Source organism: Cryptosporidium ubiquitum (genome assembly GCF_001865345.1).
Source record: "Cryptosporidium ubiquitum isolate 39726 chromosome Unknown contig_21, whole genome shotgun sequence".
In the NCBI taxonomy this organism is placed as follows: Eukaryota; Apicomplexa; class Conoidasida; order Eucoccidiorida; family Cryptosporidiidae; genus Cryptosporidium; species Cryptosporidium ubiquitum.
In genome coordinates this window covers 53,488-77,400 of record NW_021639833.1, presented here as the reverse complement: position 1 = coordinate 77,400, position 23,913 = coordinate 53,488, and the positions used below count along the sequence as shown (strand labels likewise).

At 22.1% G+C, this 23,913-nt stretch overlaps 9 protein-coding genes across 9 annotated transcripts; 6 read left to right on the top strand and 3 right to left on the bottom strand.

Annotated features, from left to right (window-relative positions):
• Window positions 1–115: 115 nt before the first annotated feature.
• cubi_01722 (uncharacterized protein) lies at window positions 116–1,546 on the bottom strand (the record flags this gene model as incomplete). The annotated part of the gene is made up of 1 exon (XM_029018734.1): window positions 116–1,546. The coding sequence occupies one exon, from the start codon at window positions 1,544–1,546 to the stop codon at window positions 116–118; it is 1,431 nt and encodes a 476-aa protein (XP_028873118.1).
• A 1,216-nt stretch (window positions 1,547–2,762) lies between these two features.
• cubi_01721 (uncharacterized protein) lies at window positions 2,763–4,766 on the top strand (the record flags this gene model as incomplete). The annotated part of the gene is made up of 1 exon (XM_029018733.1): window positions 2,763–4,766. One exon carries the CDS (start codon window positions 2,763–2,765, stop codon window positions 4,764–4,766), a length of 2,004 nt encoding a protein of 667 aa, XP_028873117.1.
• A 12-nt stretch (window positions 4,767–4,778) lies between these two features.
• On the bottom strand, window positions 4,779–8,674 carry cubi_01720 (uncharacterized protein; the record flags this gene model as incomplete). The annotated part of the gene is made up of 2 exons (XM_029018732.1): window positions 4,779–8,548; window positions 8,623–8,674. 2 exons carry the CDS (start codon window positions 8,672–8,674, stop codon window positions 4,779–4,781), a joined length of 3,822 nt encoding a protein of 1,273 aa, XP_028873116.1.
• Window positions 8,675–10,347: 1,673 nt separating this feature from the next.
• Window positions 10,348–11,149, top strand: cubi_01719 (uncharacterized protein; the record flags this gene model as incomplete). Its single annotated transcript, XM_029018731.1, has 2 exons — window positions 10,348–10,458; window positions 10,541–11,149. 2 exons carry the CDS (start codon window positions 10,348–10,350, stop codon window positions 11,147–11,149), a joined length of 720 nt encoding a protein of 239 aa, XP_028873115.1.
• An 837-nt stretch (window positions 11,150–11,986) lies between these two features.
• cubi_01718 (serine threonine kinase) lies at window positions 11,987–13,924 on the top strand (the record flags this gene model as incomplete). The annotated part of the gene is made up of 1 exon (XM_029018730.1): window positions 11,987–13,924. The coding sequence occupies one exon, from the start codon at window positions 11,987–11,989 to the stop codon at window positions 13,922–13,924; it is 1,938 nt and encodes a 645-aa protein (XP_028873114.1).
• Window positions 13,925–14,545: 621 nt separating this feature from the next.
• Window positions 14,546–15,067, top strand: cubi_01717 (uncharacterized protein; the record flags this gene model as incomplete). Its single annotated transcript, XM_029018729.1, has 1 exon — window positions 14,546–15,067. One exon carries the CDS (start codon window positions 14,546–14,548, stop codon window positions 15,065–15,067), a length of 522 nt encoding a protein of 173 aa, XP_028873113.1.
• A 449-nt stretch (window positions 15,068–15,516) lies between these two features.
• On the top strand, window positions 15,517–16,977 carry cubi_01716 (uncharacterized protein; the record flags this gene model as incomplete). The annotated part of the gene is made up of 1 exon (XM_029018728.1): window positions 15,517–16,977. One exon carries the CDS (start codon window positions 15,517–15,519, stop codon window positions 16,975–16,977), a length of 1,461 nt encoding a protein of 486 aa, XP_028873112.1.
• A 547-nt stretch (window positions 16,978–17,524) lies between these two features.
• Window positions 17,525–20,179, top strand: cubi_01715 (uncharacterized protein; the record flags this gene model as incomplete). The annotated part of the gene is made up of 1 exon (XM_029018727.1): window positions 17,525–20,179. One exon carries the CDS (start codon window positions 17,525–17,527, stop codon window positions 20,177–20,179), a length of 2,655 nt encoding a protein of 884 aa, XP_028873111.1.
• Window positions 20,180–20,269: 90 nt separating this feature from the next.
• On the bottom strand, window positions 20,270–23,707 carry cubi_01714 (uncharacterized protein; the record flags this gene model as incomplete). Its single annotated transcript, XM_029018726.1, has 1 exon — window positions 20,270–23,707. The coding sequence occupies one exon, from the start codon at window positions 23,705–23,707 to the stop codon at window positions 20,270–20,272; it is 3,438 nt and encodes a 1,145-aa protein (XP_028873110.1).
• Window positions 23,708–23,913: the final 206 nt, after the last annotated feature.

The window sequence follows — 23,913 nt, the reverse complement described above, 5'->3', positions numbered from 1 at the left end:
TGGTAAAATCTTTAGAAAATGAAAAAGAAAGAATTGATTATCCAAAAAGCTCATTATATATATTTACAGTTTCTTGCTTAATTTTAACATTTTCGCTAATATTAAACATTATAAATTAATTAATACATGAGAATATTCTCCACCCTGGTAAATCCCAGAGTTTAAGTTTTGGACATTGATTTAATAATCTTTTATATAAAGAATAAGAAACCTCTAGATCTGGGCATGATAATGCAACTAAAGAATCTGAATGCATATCAAGTATATACTTGATTAGTTTATCTCCAACTTCATCAAAATGAATCATTGAATTAGAATGATTAAATATTCCAACTTCATTATTCATCATTGATGAATTATTATAATACTCGTTGGCTCTCATGACTTTATTTTTATAATCAATATATTCCCTATTACTTCTTTTAATGGCTTTATATATTTCAAGGGATTTAAATATTTGGTTTTCACTTTTATCATCGTGATCATCTGAATCAGTAAATAACATGATTTGATTATTGTTTTTATTACTATTATGAATATTCCAGTGTTTATTATTATTGATAATAAAGCTACTGTTATTTTGGGTATTTTCTGTAAGTAATCTTGAAATAGTGCTATCAGTTATCCATTTTCCAGAATTTGGATTTGGAGAAGGTATAACATTAAATTGAAGGATTCTGAGTTGATTTGGGGGTATAACTTGTAGAAAGTTATAAATTGCTTCCCAACAAGAGACGATTTCATTTTTTGCATAGAACTCATTTTCATCTTGGAGTGTGGCATAATCATTTCTCAATCTAGATTCATTACTTGATTCAATTCCTCTTTCAATAAGTTCTTGATGATGATCATCAATATTTTTTTCATGAAAAAGTCTTGTAATCACAATATCTTTCAGGCAAGGAAAACAGTTACTTAATATAATTAATTCTTTTGTACTGATAGGATAGTCGATAATTATTCTTTTAACAGATTTAAATGGATAATAATTAATAATATTGGTAAAACTATTCATTAAAAATTTGGTATTATAAGTATTTTCACATTCATAATTATTTTCTTGGTTTGAAATTTCATAATTTTTCAATAATTGTAGAATATTTTCATTAATTCCAAGACGAAATAAAGATTTGAAAGGAAGAAGATTATAATTTTTGTGATTTTTTATAGGTATTATTAAACTTTTATTATAAATTTCTATATTTTCCAATTTATTCCACATTTTATATCTTTCATTATTGTCACTATTTTCTATTAGAATCATTTTACTCAAAAACCCACTGATATTATTTTTTGGATTTGACAATCTTATACTTGAAATAATATTACTATAAATTTTAATTTCGTCAAGCAGAATGTCTTCCTTAGAACTTTGAAATTCAGTCATAGTTTCAGTCAAATCTATATTTAACCAACATTCATAGGAGTTATTAATTGAATTTCTCCATATTTTATTCACATTTCTTAAGTTTTTAATTATTTCATCATATGGCAAAAACGATGAAATTAATCCAATTATATCTTCGTTAAATTGATGGAATGCCATTTTTTTATCACTTAACTTGAACTTTTTTTTTTTTGTCTTTGTTTCCTTACACTACACAATCAAATTAAACTGATTAAAAAAAAAAAAGTGATTATTTATACCTTTATTTCATCTATAATTTATTAATTTTTACTAATCTAAAATAACCCACCCAAATATCTGTTTATCTTCCACATTTTCTTTTTTTTAACCTTTAAATTCAAGCAAATCTATTAAACATTTTTCTAACTTTTCTTTTTGACCACTTAATGCATTTTCTGACCATACATTCCACACCCTCCCGCCTAAAATGTGGGCGGTAAAATTTTCGGATTATAGTGTGGGGAATAGTCAAGAAAAGGTGAAACTGATAAAAATAATTTAAGTTTTTGGATTTTGGTAATGATTATATTTGTTTGAGGAAAAAAAATCACTGCCATTTTTGTAAATAGGTGAACAAACACAATTTATATGATTTGAAAATATTGAATTGTTTAATAATGATTAATTAACTATGAATTAACTAATTAATTTATTAATATGACTAGAAAAAAATGAAAAGGTTTATCATTATTTTTTATTTCAACTAATTTGTATACTAAATTTATTTATATTTAATTTTTCTATGTAAATTATTAAAATTGTATACCTTAATGGTTATATTTAAAAAAATTATAATTTTTTGAATTCATGTGGACATGTAATTTTTTACTAATAATAATACCGGTATTGCATTAGTAAAAAAATTATGTTCATGTGGACAACAATTTTTAAAGTAATTACATGTTAGAATGAATGTCAAAGTTGGACATAAATGATTTATTTTTTTTAAATAATATAAAAAAATCGATTTCAAGTATTATTAATATAAATAAGTTGAATATTCATAAAAAAAATAAAGTAAATTAATAATAATTTTTTTTTAATTGAATTGAATGATTAAATTCAAATATAATTTATTAGGGTTATAATAATAAGAAAATTGGCAGGAAAAAAATATTTAATGGAAAGTAGAATTGAATAAACAATGAAAGATACATTATAATGATATTAAGGAAGATTAAATAGATTAAACAAAATATATAAATATAAATATATATATATATATATATATATATATAAATATATATATAAGTATATTTATATTTATATATTTATATATATATTTATATAATTACATATTTATGAATATTGTTTATTTAAAAGTATATGTAATATAAAAACAATTGAACAGAATATGTGGATGAAAAGGAAATTTCAAAATGGAAGATTAATTTTATTGTTATTATTATTAACTTTTGGATCTTTAATTTCTTTAATTTCAAATACGAGTAAAATATACAGTATAATAATAGAAGATCTCAAGAAGAATGTTTTTAAGGAAGAAACAATATTATCATATATATATAGTATAAGTATCATCGGATTCTGTATTATACCATCTGGAATAATATTTTCAAGACCAAACGCTTCAAGAAATGTATTACTTTATGGAATATTAGTCACATTATTTGGATATATTTCATTATATATAACACAAAAAATATGTATTTATTATATGACGGTAAATTCTTTAAGTGACTTGTCAAATTCAATATTATTTGTTTTTTTATATGGTATTAGTTTTGCATTAATTTTACAAGGTGGAGTCACTTTAAATTTAGGTTCATTATGGATAAATTTATTATATTGGCCAATAAAATATAGTGGATTAATTACTTCAATTCAATTTACAATTTATAGTATTGGTGGGTTATCATTATCAGAAATCTATCGTTTGTGTTTTTTGGAATCGGGTTCAATACGTCATTTCTTTTTAACATGTTTTTTTATATCGCTATTAATTGGTTTTTTTTCAATTTATATGATAATTAACATAGAAAAAAGAATCAAATTAAATAGAGAAGTTATTGAACATGAAAAAAGTGAAGAAGAAAATAATAACACTAATATAATTGATGATAATGATGTAGACAAAAAATTTAATAATGAAGATTGTGATTCACTATTAACAAGAGAAGAAACAAAAGTAGAAAAAAATATAGAATTTGAAGAAAATAATAATATAAATGAAATATTTATGAGTAATAATAATTATTTTGATGAATATAATAAAGATGAGAACATTAATAATCAATCAGTATTAAACAAAATGATAAATTATAATAGTAATGGCTCAATAAAAAATTTAATTATTAAAAATGATAATAATATTAATGATGATATTGCTCTATCTCCAACAATACATATAGAAAAAACAGATATGTTGTTAGAAAACCAAAAAAAAAATGGAAAATATAAACAAATAAAAACATCCATAATACATTTTCTTAAATTAATATCAAATTTGGAAACTATATCATTAATATTTGTATATTTGTTTACAATAAGTACTGGCCAATTTTTTGGTACTTTTATTCAAAGATTTTCAATATATTATATACCAGATATTACAAAAGAAAAATCAATCAGAATGATTCAAATATTAACAGTAATTGAATTATTTGTAAGAGTTATTTCTGGTTATTTGAGTGATTTATTGGCAAATAATAGAATGATGTATAAAAGTACACAAACAATAACACTAACTTTAATAATGTCACTATCATTATTATTAATCAATTATTTAAAATCTTATTGGTTGGTCGTAATTTTTGGAGTAGGATTTTCATATGCAGGTATGTATTCTATTGCTCCATCATATATAAGATCATTATTTAGTCCAACAGAATTTGCCTTGGTGAATTCATTTTGTTATTCAATGGTAATACCAGGTAATTTGATTTTATCATTAGTATTAGCAAATACCCCACAAAAATATACAACATCATTACAAATTATTGGATATTTATCATTAATACCATTATCAATTATGATAGCATATAAAATTCAATGTTTATATAAAAAATGCATTATTAGAAATAATGAGGAAAATGATTTGGAAATAATTCAAGATGAAAAAATTGATAATGAATATAATAATAAAAATATATTTGAAAATATTGAATATGGTAATGATAAAATAGCTCAAGGTATTACAATTTTACAAAAAGATATTAATCATTTTCAAAAAGTTATGAGAGAGATAAATATAATTGATAAAATTAAGAAAAAAGATAAATCTGATAAAAATAATATTAGTTTTACTATTTCAACATATTCAAGTTCATCTTCAATGTTACCTTCTGGTGATATAAGTAAAAATACTTCAATGAATAATATAAAGAATTTAGAAAAATAAAATTCTTATATATTATTCTAAAAGTAATATGCAATCTTGAATACTTTTATGGATATTTAATAATACTTGATTTTTATTATTTAAAGGTTTATTATCATTATCAAAAGTATGGTGATTATTATAATTATTTTGGGAAGAAATGTATAATGATAAATTATTTAAACAAAAAAGAATTCTTTCTTTAATTTCTAAATCATTATTATTAATAATATTAAAATCTTCATAAACTTGAATTAATTTAATTCCAATATCATTCCAATTATCAATAATAATCTTTGAAACATCAGAATAAGAAGAAAGCATAGCTAAAGCTCCCAAAGCTGCAATTTGAATTCTTTTATCTTGTTCTTGTGAGAAAGCAATAAACAGTTTTAAATCTTCAATACCTTTTGATTTACTTGAAATAAAATGATTTAAAACAATATAATCTTTATTACAAAAATTACAAAGTCCTTCTAAACCTGCAGCTCTTAGAAGATTGTTATCAGTAAAGCAAAGACCTTTTAATAAATTCCATCCAATTCCATTATTATAAATACGTATAGAAATTGAATCATTTTCAGAATCTTGTGAAATTTTATCAAGAGATTTACTAAGTATATTTGTAATTGCTAGAGCTGATTCGTATTGTAAAAGCTCATGATCATCTTCAAGTAATGATTGAATTTTAACTGCACATTCAACAAGTAATTTATATGAAATTAGTGTTGGTGAAATATATATAAGTAATTTACTAATGGCTTGTTTATACTCTCTGGATCTATCAATCAGATATTTTTTATTAATTGAAAATATATTTGATGAAGATTTATTTGATTTTAAATTCATCAATTCATTATCAATAATGGTAATAGAATCAAGTAAGCATTTAAGACCACCATTTTGTATTATTTTTCCTCTGTGAGATAATATTTCTTTTGAATTTTGTTGATTTAAATTTTCAGTATTAACAATTAAATCAACAATATTATTTGCAATATTAAATACAAGAGGTAATGATGATGAAATATTATTACTTGAATTTGAATTTGTATTTGAATTTGAGCCTGAACTTATAATATTCTTCTCAAGAATAATATACATAAAACTGATAATATTTGATTTTTCAATTATTAATTTTCTAAAGGTATCTGCAAGAATTTCATCACCTCTATCATAATGTCCATTCCTTTCATTACGAGTATATTCTGGTAATTGTTTATACATCATTTCAAGTTGCTCCAATTGTGATTGGTCAAAATCAACATGATTTTCTGAATTATATTGGCTATAAAATCTTTGTCTTTTTAAGAAATAAACAGATTTGAATTCATCATAATTATTATTTTGTGATTCTGAAGATGGATCAGAGTAATTACTTGTAAGGAGATTTTGTATGAATGATACATAAAGATAAATAAAAGTATTTGAAAAATATTTACTATTTTTTTGAAAATCATATATTTCTGGTAAATTAAGTAAATTTAAAATAAATAATTCATTTTCTTTATATAATGATGAAGATAATTTTGAATTTTCATTCTTAATTAAATCTGGATTATTATTATCTTCATTATTAATAACATTTTTCATTTTATAATTTAATAATTTGGATTTAAATACATTATGCATTGATAATATTGTAAAAATTTCAAAAGAATTTTGAATACAAGTCCAAAATTTATTATTATTTTCAGCATAATAATTACCATTAATATTTTTAAAAATTGTCCATATATTTTCAAGTAATGATAAAATATCTAATTGATTAATAAATAAATCAAGTATATCATTATTTTCCATTGTTGTTTTAGAAATTCCATTTAAAAGTCTACAACAAGAGTCCAATTCATTAATATTTACAATATTCTTATTCTTTTTATAATTATTATCAGTTGATGTAATGATATTCTTACAAATATTATAAAGTAATATAATGGTATCATCATTTTTAACTATTGAACTTCTAATTTCTTTATATTCCATTAATAATGATAAAATTTCAATACAACAAGATTTAATAATGGTATTAAATATATTTTCAGTAATCATATAATTTAATTGTTTTTTTATTGAATAATTTAATATTGAATTATATTCTGAATAATTCGTTAATACAATTAATAAAACACAGTGTATAATTTGTGGATAATTTAAAATAAAACCTTTAAGTACTTCTCTATTAGAATAATGGAGTATTTTAAGTCCCATTAATCCATTAATAAAATTCATAAAATCAAAAGCAATCCAATTTGAAAATGGATCATTATCTTTATCAGAATCTTGATCGGATTTTTTTATTGAATTTAATAAATATTTGGAAATTATATGGTTGTTTGAAATTGTATTGATATTTACATTATTTTCATTATTTCTTTCTTTTTCAGAAAGAAGGGAAAAAATTATTGTTAATATAAATTCTGAACTTTGTAGAATTTTATTAATATTATCATTCTCAGCATTATTATTATTATTATTATCAAATAAACATTTGAAAGAGTAATATGATAATGAAAATAATGAATTAATTAAATCTTCAATTTCAATATTATAATTAAGAGCTTCAATTTTGGTTCCTTTTGATTTTCTTTGTTGGAATATTATTGATAAATTTCGTAAAATCAACAAATATAATATTGAATTAATTTCTTTATTATTATTTGTAATATTATTATTAATAATACAAGTAAGAAGATTAATATGTATAAATGTATCATCATTTTTTGAATCATAATTAAAAGTACATATTAATACATTAAAAATACTATTCAATAATTGTTTTAAATTGATTTTTAATTCATATTCTTGTATTATTGTATTAATATTATAAATAAAATCTTTAATTTTGGTAAAATTAATAATATTATTATTAATTCTGATTAAAGATCTGAATTTATTAAGATTTTTATTTTTAGAATTAAAATTAATTCTATTGAGTTGGAATAAGAATGAATTAATATTATTAAGATCAGTATTATCTTCACCAATAATAATATCATTTTCTTCAATTAATAAAGATAAAATATTCCAGGAATTAAAAATTATTGAATAATATAATTTATTATTTTGATAATATTCTGTATTAATAATACAATTAATATTATCTGATATATAAATAAATCTTTCAAGAATATAAATAATATCTTGACAACAATTATTATTAATAATAATATCATGAGAACCATTGGATAATATATATTTATATAACTCAAACCATTTATCATGAAATTCTTGAAGAAATTTTATATTATATTGGTCATTATTCATTGAAATTATATTATATTTAATATATTTAAGCATTTCACTGGGTAATTTATTTATTTCGTATTTATCAGTAAATTCATTTTTTAGAAGAATAGTTTTAGAAAGTAATTCTTTAACGGGATTATTTTGATTATCAATATATAGAGCTTTTTTTAAATCTTCAATAGCTAAATCCAAGTTTTTAATAGTATCAGGACTATTATTAGTATTATTAGATATATTAAAAAGACAAGTAGCTCTTCTAAATAGTCCTTTAATGTTTTTATTATCAATAATTAAAGCATTATTACAATCTAGAAGTCCATTATTAAAATCTTTTAATCTGATATATGATGCACTTCTATTTAATAAAGTTTGTAATTTAAGTTTTGTAAGATCATCATTATCAGTTGTAACATTGGTATTGGTGGTAGTAGTAGTAGTAGTAGTAGTAGTAGTAGTATTAGTAATGGTATTATCTTGAAATTTAATATGATCAAGTATTTCAGAGTATACTTCAATGCTTTGCAAATAATCACCAGAAGCAAACAGTTGGTTACCTAATATAAAAAAAATAAAAAATTAATATTAATTTAGAATATATTTTGGGAAGGAATTAAAGAATTAAATTTACCTTTATTTTTCAAATTCTCAAGTTCTTGAAAGTTGATATTACTGGAACTCATTTTTTTTTTTAATGAAAAATGTAATTAATGTTAATATTAAATGTTAATATCAATTACAGTAATAATAATAACAATAATAATAATATTACTATTGTGATTTCTTTTTTTTTTCAAAGGAAAAAAAATAAGTTTAAATAAATCCACTAACAAAATTTTATACACACGAGATCATTTTTCTTAAATGAACATTAGAGATATAATATTACGCACACAAAATTCCCATTTATAACTAATTAAAATAATTCAACTACTGAAAATATCAGCTTTTCTTCTATAATTTTTCTAATTGATTGATTTATTTTTCTTTCAAAATTTTATTTAAAAACATGATGAATACAAATTAACAAATAACAGATAAAAAATGTTTAAAATGAAAAACCATATGAAATATATTACCTATTTCATCTAAATTATTTAAAATCGAAAAAAAAACCTAAATAAAAAAACATTATAATTTCCAAATAATGATTAGTTGAACCCCGTTTGACAAAATTATCTAAATAATTATCCAACCTGTTTCTTTTTCTTTCTTTTATATTAAAAAGCAGAAAAAAGCGGGAACATATTGCACAATAATATTTTTTTTTACTAGTTAAGAAATAATAAAAATAAATTTTGGCGGGTTTTTGTGTGTATAAATACAACAATACATAATGACATTTTATTAAAGGTAGTAGGAGAAAAAAAAAGAGAAAGGAAAATTAACAAAAAACAAAATTATTATAAATTTAAAAGTAGAAAAAACTTTTAGTAGCTTTATTTTTTTTTTTAATTTAGATTGAAGTGAGCTATAAAAAAGCTTAATTTTGTGTAGGAAAATAAGTTTGTGAATTAAAATAGAATAAAGGAAAGTTAAAGTAAATATGGGGGAGAGGGGAAAAAAACAAAACGTATTGTATTGGTACTTGTAGGCAAAAAAAAAGATAATGTTTAGCATTTTGAAATTAATAATATTTTAAAGATAATGTCAAAGAAAAGAAAATCATGTATATATGTACATAGGGGGAAATAATAATTAAAGGCTTTAAGTGGATTAAATACGTTATTTTGTTAAAATAAGTGTATATTATGCTTAGTTATTAGTATTATTATGGCTTTGATAAAATTAAGAAGTAAATAATTAATAAAATTAATGTAAATATTTTTTTTTCCAAGAGGAAGATATGTGTTTATGTAAAATATGATTATAGGCGGGATTACATGTAATTAATAAATTAACAAATATATAATAATAATAATAATAATAATAAACATCACAAATAAATAACTTAATATACAAATATAATTAATCAGCAGTAATTTGTGGCAGTTTATAATTAATACATTATATATTTTAAGTTTCCAATATATATATATTTGTACATGTATTTATTTATGTACTAATATTAGTTATTTGTTTATATTTGAATTTGGAGTTTTCAAGAAAGAAGAGAAGGTTTTTGTAATAATGAAAAATTACTGATAGTCTTTTTGATTAGTACATTAAAAAAGTTAATACAAATTACTAATGAGTGAGAATTAAATAAGAAAATTTATATGACTAAGACATTGGATTATTATTTGTAGGTATATTGTATATAAAATTGGAAATTAAAATCATAGAATTATAACAATTGTACAATGATAAATGTTAAAAAAAAAATTAGATTTAATTAAAGAAACAAAAAAAAAAAATGGCAAATTCTACAAAAACACAAGATTCTTTTGAATCTTGTTACTCTTGTATTTTTGAAAATTCTCAAGATTCACAAGTTGATTCGTTACAAGAAACATTGAATAGCAAAGTAAGTTATATTAATTTTCTAAATTTATTGTTAATAATTATTACGTAATTTTATACAATGTGGATAAAAAAAATTATTTCAGGTTTTCTTGTTGCCTTCTTCATACAATGATATCTGGTTGGTTAATCAGTTAAACCAGCTCAAATTAATTAGTCAAAATGATGACAAATTGAATGAATTAAATAATTATGTTGACACTTTTAGTGATAATGAAGAACAATTTTCTAGTGAAAACAATTCAGTAATTCAAGAAGAGGCATTTTCAGATAATATTAATAATTATAATTTCTTTGAAAAAGAACTTGTTTCAAATACCAAATTATCTGATATAGTTAAAAACAAGCTATTATCAAATAAGGTTACTACCACCACTACTACTGACTATAGTAATAATCATAATAATAATCATTTTCATCTTAACCCAAAAAATTTCTCCTTTGAAAATCAGAATTTTTTTTCTGAAGAAGACAATATTTTGATTGATGAGTTGGTTAAAGATTCTTTAGTTTATCTTGATCCTATATATTCTACAAATAACGAATTTGAAAATTTGAATGTTGGTATCACTAGTAACAACAATAGTAATAACAGTAGCAACAGTAATATGGGAGAAAGCATTCCAAACTGCACTAACTGTTTTACTCAAGATGAAATTGATGGAATTAAGGAAATCCTCTCTCAAGATTGTTGAATAAATATCTAAAGCCTAGCTAATAAAATTATATTTTAACTATAATTGAAGAAAAAAATATAAGACTTAACTCAAAATATTTATATAAAACATTTCAAATTGTCAAATAGTATAAATTATGCAAGTAAATGTGCATAATATATAATAATTTACATAATTTTTTTAACTAATAATAATATAATTAAAAAAATAGAGATAATACAAGTAAGGGTTTTTTATCAAGATATTTATTTTAATATAAGCAAAAATTTTCCCGCCTTTTGTACAGTCTGACTAATATACAGAGTTATATACTAAGAAAATAAATAGTAATAATAATAATATCAGTAACAATACCTCTGAATATTTTTCCCCAGGTTTCTTTTTTTTTCTTGGTAAGATATTATTCAAACAATATAATTCTGAGTACATAATTGTACAATCAGCATATATAGAAGAAAAGAAATAAAGTAAATAGTAAGGAAGGTTATTTAGAGGTTTTCGCTTATTAAAGTGTTGTTAGTATACATTGAAATATATGTATTTCTAATAAAATTAATTAAAACATAAATTAAGCCAAGAATACACTGGACAGAATTATTAAAGATTTTCAATTTTTAATAAATTTTCAAATTTAAATAATAAGAAGATTTTTTTTTTTTTTTTATATAAGGAAGTAAAAAATAGAAATCTTATATATTAGCTGGCTTATTATTCTGAATATTAATGCTAAAAAAAAACTTTTTGATATATAAATACTCTCAGTAAATGCAAGATATAGAAAAAATAAAAACTGTATATATAAAGTCTCTGAATACAATTATATTATGTGAATAACATAAAAGTTTGATTATAAATATGGATCAAAGAATAAAACCCAAAAATGGATTTAATTACATAAATGGAAGTAGTAAATATACTGAAATGTTAAGAAATGGTCAAAGTAATGATTGTTTAAATACTGATAATAATATTCATGATAACAATAATAACTATATAGATAATCATATGGATTTACCTCAAAACAGAAAAAGAACTTATTATGAAAGTAGGAGAATTGGTGTTAGACCGAGAAAAATTGATATTAATGTCTATGGATGTAATAGAAATGTTAATCATGCTGGTATGAATATATCGAAAGTCAATGTAATGCCAGAATATGAATATGAAACACAATATGTTGCATCCACAGAAAAACAATTAGATAATACTAATATTGATAGTAATGGATACTATCATAAAAGATATTATGGTAATAATAACAATAATATTAATATGCATATGAATACCAATAGTGGAATAATAACCAACTACGGGACAAATTCCGGGTATAATATATTAAATACTAGAAATAATATGAATAATAATAGTTATGGTGGAGGAAGTAACAGCTATTATTATAACTATTACGATGATGTTAAGAAACGAAGAGAAGGAAGTAGTAGAAGTGGTATATTAAGAAGTAGAGGTACAGTAGTTACCGAATATAGATCTTATGATTCTCGAGGATCTTCAATAACATATTACAATTATTCTAATAAAAAAGTAAGACATTCAGAAGATTCAATTGATCATTCACAAGGTAATGAATTATCTAAAGAATATCGTAATAGAAATAATATAAATTCAAATATTAATACAAATTCAGATGAAATAGAGCACTTTCAATGGTATGTTGGACAGTATTTAACTTCAAGATATCGTATATTGGATATGATAGGAGAAGGTACTTTTGGAAGAGTTTTTGAATGCGAAGATTTAAAAAGAAAAAGAAAAGTAGCAATTAAAGTAATAAGGGATGTACAAAGATATACATCAGCAGCAAAAATAGAAGCAGAAATCCTTAGAGATATTAATATGGAAGATGAATTTGGTGAATATTCTTATTGTGTTATGCTTTATAATGCATTTTTATATAATAACTCAAATATGTGTCTTGTATTTGAGAGACTTGGACCAAGTTTATATGATTTTTTAGATGGTAATTGTTCAAGAGGATTTTTTCTTGCTGATATTCAAAACATTGCGGAACAATTTCTATTGGCTTTATCTTTTTTAAGAAAGATTAAATTAACTCATACTGATCTTAAACTTGAGAATATATTGTTTACAGACAATAATTATATATGGGTTAATGCACCAAGACATCCAGGTGCATTAATAAGACGACCTGTTAGACCTGAAATTAGATTAATTGATTTTGGAGCTGCTACTTATGAACATGATTATCATGGAAGTGTTATTAATACAAGACAATATAGAGCTCCTGAGGTTATTTTAGATTTAGGATGGGATATGTCAAGTGATATGTGGGGATTTGGATGTATTTTAATGGAACTTTATACAGGTGTATTATTATTTAAAACTCACGAACATATGGAACATTTAGCAATGGTTGAAAGAATTATTGAGCCATTTCCTGATTATATGCTTAAAAAAGCTTATAATAGTAGCAAGTCTGGTAGAAAGTATGTAAATAGATTTAAGATTAATAATAATATTGATAAATCAGAACAGTATGAATATGGTAAGAATATAAATAATGGCAATAATTATAATTCCATTGTTAAAGAAGATTACGGATATATTTTAAATTGGCCAGAAGGAAGTTCTAGCAGCTCTTCAATTAAGAGAGTTAATGATTGTAGACCTCTTGAGAGTCTTGTACACAAGAAGCATATAATGTTAGCCAAATTTATTAGATATATTTTGAGACCTGATCCTAATTTAAGACCTACCCCTGAAATGGCACTTAGACACGAATTTTTCAGATATAAATTTGAAGAAGAAATTTAATTCTGTATCTTATTATTGTTTTATTATTGGATTAATCATATATTTTTTTCCACTATTTTTATTATTATTTTTTATTTTTATTTGATAATTATTAATTTTTTTTTTTAATTATTTTCACTTAATTAGTGTATTTGTATATGTATTTGAGATTGGCGCCACACGTCACTATTTAGGTATTTAAGTTAAACGTTATTTTTCGATGTAAACAAAAATATTGAAGGTCTAAATTTACAATTTGGTTGTTTTTTTCTTCTTTTATTTGTTCGAATTAAAATCAATAAAATTTGAAATAGGTGAAGAAATTTATTGATTGAATTTATTTATTTATATTTTGGATACATATTTTAATTATAGATTATTTAATATAAAGTAATATTTAAAAAAAATAAATTCGTTCAAGATTAAATAACTAAAAAATTCCATAAAAATAATTTATGAGAATAATATATTAATAAGTTTGAGAGAAAGATATAACTGGGAAGAAGAAGAAATAAAAAAAATAAATAAAAATAATTATAAAAATTATATAAAAAAAAAAAAAAAACTTGTATTTTAAGTGAAATAAATTACAATATAAATTACTTTGTTATATTCAGGTTACTAAGTATAATTAGGTGTAAAATGTCAAAGAATTATTACGATAAACTGAATAGTGGAGGATTACATACAGCAATTCCATTTTCATCGAATATTGGTGTTAATTTACTTCAAAAGATGGGCTGGAAAGAAGGAAGAGGACTTGGAAAAGAAGAGATAGGAATACAGGAGTGTATACAAATCAAGAAAAAAAGCGATAATTTAGGGCTTGGTGCAAAAATTACTGGTAATTCTTCTCAGGATTGGTCAGATTGGTGGAAGGATGCCTATAATAATGTTGCTAATAAATTATCTACTAGTATAAGTGATTCTAGATATGAAGATTTAAATTCTGATTATTCTTCTTCTGATAATGAAAATGATTCAATTATTAATAAAGACAGTAAAATCTCTAAATTAGATAAAAAAGAAAAATCAAAACAAAAAGCAAAATTAAGTAGTGAAGTTAGTAACAAAGTTAACATAGTTAAAGTTAAAAAAAAATCTGGAAAATCAGATAAAAAGAGCAAAAAAATTAAGAATAAATCAAAAAACAAATCTGTTTAATTGCCAGAATTTATTTATAATTCATTATATTTATTTAGAATTTTAGACATGTAATTATTTTTTGAAAACTATCAAAAAAAAAAAACTTTGTTCGTATAGTTCAGAGTTTTTATTTGTATGGTTATTTAAATATATATTCAAAATATTTTGTAACAAAAAAAACAATTTCATTATCTTATTATTTTAAAATGTTTTTTTAGTTTATTTTCTGTAACACACAAAAAATAATATTATAAATGCAGAAACCCCATTTCCCGCCCATTTATTATAATAATAATAATAAATATTAAAAGATAAAAGTATTGTAAATACATATCAAAAATTATATAAGCTATATAGATATAATTAAATATATATTATTCACAATAAGATTATTTATAATTATAATAGAAAGATTACTGCTATAGGATTTGATAATTAAACTAAAAAAAGTGCAATATTAAACTATAATGAGGAATAATATTGACTTAATATTTGAGGAAGCAAATAATGAAAAGTTAAAGGAAGGAATTACTAAAAATAACAGATTAAGCACTGATAATGGGAATAAAAAAGAATTGGATTTATCAAATTCATTAGATTATTTAAGTTCAAGCATTAACTATAGACAGTCAGTATGCAGTGTAAATTCAAATTTACCAGAAAATTCTAATAAGGGATTATTTGATGATTTAGAAGATGAATTGTATAAAGATTCAATAGACTCAAAACTTGATTCCTTAAAGATTAATAATAATGATTTAAGATTTATAAATGATACTGTAGAAGATAGAGATCTAGATGGTGTTGGAATTGACATTAATAATATAAATAACGATCATTATAATATTACGGAAAGTAATCATAAAGATCAAAAAAGTAATATAGTGGAAATATTAAACAAAGTTGAGGACCGTAGAACGAGTATGTTATCAAATGACCAGAACAGTTTTACAGATGATTCAATGTTTAATGTGAATAATAGCTTTGGGTCAAATATGGCAAACTACTCTGCATATGATAGTGTTCATGAAATTAATTTAGGATCAAATCAAAAGATTGAAAATCATGAAAATGTATTATTAAATAGAATGATAGATAATCAAGGAATATATAATGACATAAATACAATGTGTGAAACATTATCAGCAACTATAAAAGATAATTTTCAAATTCATAATAATGAAATCAAGAATTTGACAGATAAAGTAAATAATATTGAAAATAAACTTAATGAGTTAATTACACTATTCACCACAAAAATGAAGTCTGTATCTCAAGGAAATAATGCTTCTTTTAACTCAAATAATTATACTAATAATGGTAATAATCTTAGTGATCATGCTTTTAATCGTAATAATAATCAAAATAATGTCGATCCATTTCCTCAATTCAATGATAGGTTTGGAGGAGGAGGAATGGGAGGCTTAGGTGGTTCAGATTATAATATAAATTTAAATAATCGAAATATTGGTCAAAATATTGGTAATATTAGACAAAATCAACTTTTTACAAACAATAACCACAATATTCTATCACAAAATTCTGCTTATTCACAAAGACCTAATATTGATGGGGATGATATTTTTGGTAATTCTAACTTTAATAATGGAAGCAAGATGAATTCTAATTCTTTTAGAGAGAGTCAGAAAGAAGCTGAAAAACGAGCTGAAATTGAAAGAATCAAAAAGCTTGAAGCTGAAAGAAGGAAAAAGGAAGAAGCTGAGAGAAAGAGAATAGAAGAAGAAAAAAGAAAACAGAAGGAAGAAGCTGAGAGAAAATTAAAAGCCGACATTAAACGTAAAGAAATAATGGATTCTCTATTTGCTTGTCAAGCCAGCGATAATGCAAGCAATTCAGAAAAGAAACCAAGTCTTTTTGGCGATGAGTCATCCGATTTTAATTCAAGAAAAAATTTATTTGATGACTAATCATCAAAGTTTTTTAGTTTAAAAATAAAACTTATTACTTATTTGTTATTATTAATATTATTGACACGTAATTTAACAAATTTATTCTTTAATTACTTAGTTATAATTATTAATTACTTTTTTTTTTAAAGTTTTTTCATGTAATTTTTTATTATTTTTTTTACTTATGGTTTAAACAATTCGTTTAATAATTCTCAATCTTTTTTTTTTTTTTAGTTTTGATTTCAACTGAAGAGAAAATGCAATACTTTATGTTTAAAATTTATAATTACGTGTTTGAGCGGGTTTTAATTGCATGTGTAATATTAAAATGTAATTTATAATTTTCTACGTAATAATAAAAAAAAAAAATAGAGAATGTCCCCCCACCCCTCAAATAATAAAGAATGAAATTAAATTAATTTTAAAATATTGTTAAAAAGATTAATAAGAATTGCTTAAAAGAAGTAAAAAAAAAAAAAAGATTGAGAATTTTAAACAAATACAAATATTCCATGAATTAATGCAGAAGAATTTATTGAATAATATAGTATTTAATTATTAATAAATGAGAAAGTCACTAGCATCTTTAGTTGGTAATATTGGTAATAGTATTGGATTAGGGGGGACTCCATCACTACGAATTAGAGATTTTAATGAAGAAAATAACGAAGCTAATGATGTTGAAATAAGTTTAAAAAAAGGAACTTATGGGTTAACATCCCCATCAAAAAAGTTGTATATATCTCCATCACGTCCAACAGGGCTTCCTCCACCTCTTCCATATAATAGTATTAACAATAGAGAAAGTGAATATTTAAAGAATATTGATAATAATAATAATAATACAATGTCATCATCAATAGAAAATACAAGAATATTAACTCCATTCAATTTAAGAAATGGAATAAACTCTATAAGAAATCACAGAGAAGATACAGATGATCATCTAATCGGAGAAAGTATTGTGAGAATTAATGGTAATTTAGATAGTAATATAGGTGGAAGAACACCACAGACTACTAAATCACAAGTAAGGATAAAATCAATAGGTATGAGCCCAAATAAATTCGATCATTCTCTTGGGAATTTAAGTTTAGGTAATAACAATATATTAAATGGTGTTGGTACATCATCTGTTTCTTCAATATTTACTCCATTAAGTACGAAAACAAGATTTCTTCCTATATTACCAACATCACCTCGAAAAGAAATGTATGAAAATATGAAATCAAACTTATCAATTCAAAAAGAAAATAAGTTACAATCAATATCAAAAAATGATATTAAAATTGACTCATCATTTTCAGAAACTTTAATTACTTCAAGAGAAGTTTATAATACAGAAAATGATAATTTGTCTGAATCTTTAGAGACATTAAGAAAAAGATTAAATGAAAAGAATCAAGAAGTACACTTTTTAAAAAAGACTATAAAAGATTTAGAAGCAAGAATAATTAGTTTAGAAAATAAAGAAAAGATGTTAGTTGAGAATGAAGTAAATAATAAGAAAAAAATCGATGAATTATTAATTGAAAAACATGAAAATAATGAAAGAATTAACAATTTAAAAAAAGAAATAATACAATTAAAAGAAGATAATGGTAGTATTGTAAAAGAGAATAAATGTTTAAATGGTAATTATGAATTAAAATGTTATGAAATAACAAAACTTAATGAAGAAATTAATAATATTCAAAATACATATAAGAATAACTTTACTTTGAAATATCTAACACCATTAAAAAATATACTTTATGAATCAATATTGGAGATTGAAAATAAAATTGGTAATGAGACAATAATGAATGTAGAATTTGAAAAGGGTAATATGGAGATGGATGCTATAATAAAGACATTACATGAATATATACAAAATTTTAAGAATTTTATTATATTAAAAATAGATCAAGATTATAATATTATTGAAAATTTACATTCTGAATTAAGTAATGTAAATAATGATTTTTTAGAATTAAAAAATGAATATATTAATTTAAAAAAATCATATAATGATATTATTAAAAGAGATTCATATTCTAAGACTAGTACATGTGAAATTAGAGAAGAAAAGTATGGGGAAAAGAAGAAAACTGAAAATGAGGAGAAAAATATAGTGGAAAATGAAGAGAATAGTAACTTCATTTGTATTGGTAAAGAATATGAGAATAATAATTTAGAATCTGGTGATTTGGTATTAAAATCTCAAGATAATTCAAACATTGAGTTGGAATCTAAGATTGATACTAAATCAAAATCAGAAACTAATAGTGGTGATTTATCTAAAGAAACTTCTCCTTCTACTCCAGGTAGATTACTTGGTTCAAATAAACTTCAGCTTGGTTTAACAAGTTTAGCTAAGTCTTTATTAAGTTATACATATATAAGTAGAAATAGTTCAATAAGTAATGGTGAAGATGGGCAAGAGGAAAAAGATAATGATAAAGATAGGAAAAAGAGTCAAAATGAAGATAATTCTCAAGATTCTAATAAAGATTTTTCTTTAAAATCACAATTAAAAAACAAATTACAGAAAGAGAAAGATAAGGTAATAAAGCCAAAAAAGAGTACTTCTAAGAAACAGGAAAAGAAGTCTGATACTATTATCAATGGAGATAAATCAAAAAAGAAAGTTTTGAAAAATATAGATAAAACTAAAAAACAAGAAAATTTAAAGAACAGTTCTACTAGTAAACAAAATAAAATTATAGTAAAAAAGAAATCTTCCAAGTCTACAGAATCCTCATTAAACCCCTCTGCTGATAATGATAATGTTGAAATTAACAAAACTACTGGCACTCATAATAAATCAAAAACAACTTCCAGTGCAACTAAAATTACTAAATCTACCAAAACTGAGAAAAAAGTTAACACTAATAAAACTAAAGAAAATCTTGTAAATGAGGTTAATGAAACTAAAACTAAGACTAATTCTAAAACAAAATCAGCTTCTTTAAATAAAAATCAACCTGACAAAAAAGATGATGAATTATTGTTATCTCCATCTTTCTCTAAAACCACTACAAAAAGGGTAAAGTCCCAAAGTAAAACAACTGAAGTTACTGATAATGATATTGAATCAAAAAAAAGTAATAATACATCAAAAAAAGAAGTAAAAAGTATAAGTAAAATCTCAACGAAAAGACGAGAAAAAACAAAAGTAGAAGATGATGAAGAAGAGTCAAAGACAAAATTGAACTCAAAAAAAAAATTAAAGATATAATAATATTATATTTTAAATTATTATTTATAATTTATCATTAGATTCCTAATTATATTCTCATATTCCAATACTATTCAATATAATTCCATACTATTTGGAATAATTACAGACAATTCTGTTTAACTCAAGTACTTTATTTTGCAGGTTTTGAAATTTACTAATAACAAATTTATTATAGTTAACATAATTATTGAATTCATTTGTGAAAATGTTAACTTTTAACATATCGCAATCTTCGTTATTCCCTGTGTGATTATTGTTACCGTTACCGTTACCGTTACCACTAACATTTAAATTATTTATCAAAATATCGTTATTATTATTGAATGTATTAAGAATGGTAGAACAAAGTTCTAATTGTACATTTGAAAGCATTAATAGCAGTTCAGGAAGGATTACATCTTGATTGTATTGAATTCTTTGATTATTTAATTCTTGGAGAAATAGTTTTTTTATTTTTGAGATTCTTTTGTTAATATTATTATTCATTTCAAGTGTACTTTGAATTTTGTTTTGAATTTCTTCTTCTTTTTGTTTAATTTTTTCATTAGTTTTTTCTATATCGTCTTTTAATTCCTCCATTAAATTAATTCTAGGCTTAATATTATCAACCATGTTAAGTATTGGTTTTGTTGAGCTATTTAATTTTACTAAAATATTTGAATTATAATCATTTAAAAATTTTAATACTTTTAAATAATATTCTGATATTTCTTGTTCATTATTTAATGATTTTAAGTCATTTTTAAGTAAATTAAATTTTTCATTATAATTCTTCATTTCTATAAGTAGTGATTCTTGTGTATATTCATTTAATTTATTAACTTGGTAATCTATTTCTGTAATTAAACTATTATTATTATTATTATTATTATTATTATTTTTATTTTTATTATTATCATCATCATCATAATTATCATCATTTTTCTTCATTTCTATACCACTATTTCTACTCAAGTCTTCATTTATAAAATCAGAAATATTGAATTCTTTTCTGATTGATTTTATATTATAAACCTCATTACAACTCATTTCTGGTAATTCATCATAATCTGGATTACATAATATATAATCAAATTTATTATTATTTATATCGGTATTTATATTAATATTGGTATCAATATTCACATATTTATTTAAATTATAAATAAATTCTATATATACTTTATTTCTATTTATATTCTTTTTATCTTTATTATTAATACCATAATATGAATTAAAACTTAAATTAGTATTTTTTAAATTTATATTATCATTATTATTTAATGGTATTATTTTAAGTTCTTGGTTTGAATTAATACATTTTCTAATTACTTCAATATTTTCATAAACTGGTAATACTTTATTATTATCATCATCATATATATCTGATTCTATTGTAGAATATAATGTAAATAAATAATGTAACCAATCTATATAAATAATGTATATATTATTTTCCATTGATATTCCTATAACAAATAAAGGCTGATCATTATTACTATTTAAATAATTCGTTACCTGATAGGTATCGGAATTATTTAAATCTTTTTTAACATAATTTTTTTCTATACCAAAGTTTTTATATATATTATTTTTTTCATCATTTATTGTTTTTTCAGTTTCAAAATTATTTTTATTAGAAGAGAAATATAATCCATCATAGAATTTAAATCTTGAAATAATTTTCTTTGTTATTTCATCTCCATCTCCATCTCCATTTTCATCTTCGTCTCCATTATCAACATTATTTTCAATATATCCTCCTATTTCTTGATTATTTTTCTTTTTATTTCCATATTTTAAAAAATTTTGTGGGATTTTTGATTTTTGAATACATTTTAGTATAAGATTGAAATCATATTCAGTATCTTCTTCTTCTTCTTCTTTTTCATCTTTTATATTTTGAATTCTGTTATAATTATAAGTATCTTCATAATTTGGTAATGATAAATAACTTGAAATAAATAATCCAATTTCTAAATTTGATCCTAATATAGCAAATACTGATAATGGATAATTTGTGATTGAAATTAATTTTCCTGATTTAATATTATTTTCTTTTTCACATTCCCAGATAATTTTAAGTTTAATAGGAATAGGTTTTAATATAGATGATATTATTAAAAAAGTTTCTTTTGGAATATCAACATATAATACTTTTTCTATTATATTTCCACATTCATCAATAGGATTTCTTAAATCACCCAAAACTATATTCAAAGTATTATGAAGATTTTCATCATAATGAAAATCTTTTTTCATCATTTCTTCTTTAGAATTTAACAAAAACTCTTGTTCAAGTAGAGTAGTGTATAATAATTGATATGCAAAATAAGGTAATTTCATTCTATTCATGATTACTGGACATAATGTTAATATTATATTTTCTTCAAATAATACATATATTGTCAATATATTCCATACATCTGGTCCTCTTCCAAATACAAAATCTACAGGATTATAATCAAAACCAAAATTATTATTATTATTATTATTAAATTTTAAATCAAAATAGTTACAAATATAATTATTATCTTCAGATATTAATGTATTTCCAATATCATCAATATAAGTAGAATTACCTATAAATGATTGAAATTGTTTATTATAAGAAATTTTACTATTTAATTCTTCATTATTATTTATTATTGAAATTAAATCTAAAGCTATTAATTTGGGTGATTTATTTTTGGTTTTGGTTAATATAAATACTATATAATCATCTAAATGATACCATAATGATTTTATTATATATGTTTTATTATTTTTTACTGTATATAATCCATTATCTTTTGTTTGTATATTGAAAAAGTTTAATATAATAATACCAGTAACTAAAGGTATTTCATATACTACTGTATCTTGTTTAGTTTCATCATTTGTCTGAGATTTGTGATTATGAGTATTATTTATTACTGGTTTATCTGAATTATCAAATAATTCTAAATCATTTTCTTCAAAAATTCCGTATGCATGAGAAGGTCTTTTAATTTTTAATCCTTGCTGACCATGACCAGTATTGTTTGTAGAATAATCCGAATTGAACCTAGATTCAGGCTGGAAGTTGAAGTTGGAGCTGGAGCTGGAGCTGGAGTTGGGGTTGGGGTTGGAGCTGGAGTTGGAGTTGGTGTTTGAAGTGGAAGCGGAACTGGAACTGGAACTGGAACTAGAACTAGAATTCGAATTATAATTAGAACTAGAACATGAACCTGAACCTGAACCTGAGCTAGAAGTACACCTTGAATTATAAATCTTGTTCATCCTTTGAAAACTTTCAATATTTCTGTTCCAAGGAATCACAGCTACTACACAACAACTTTCTGATGTTAGTAATACAAGATCACCCTGTCCATTATTAACTGAAATATCAAAAAAAATATTTGACTTTGAGGGTACCAACTCATCAACATAAATATCAAAAACTGAATTAATTTGATCATTTTCAGAAATAAATTTGCTTGCCTGAATTCTAACTATTATTCCTAATTTTGAATATTTAATTAATGGAATTTGGCTGATTATTCTGCAACATATCTTCTCCACCATTGTTTTTTTCCTTTTCTTTTATTTAAATATTAAATATTTTTAAGAGAAAAGAAAAATAATTCAATTTAGATGGTTATTAATAATAAATATTTTTTATTTAAGTAAATTTTTCCCCTCGTTAAAATCTAAAAAAAAAAAAAAAAAATTGTCTGAATAATTTAAGTTACCGCTACCGTTGATCATATTACAAATATAAGGTACCGATA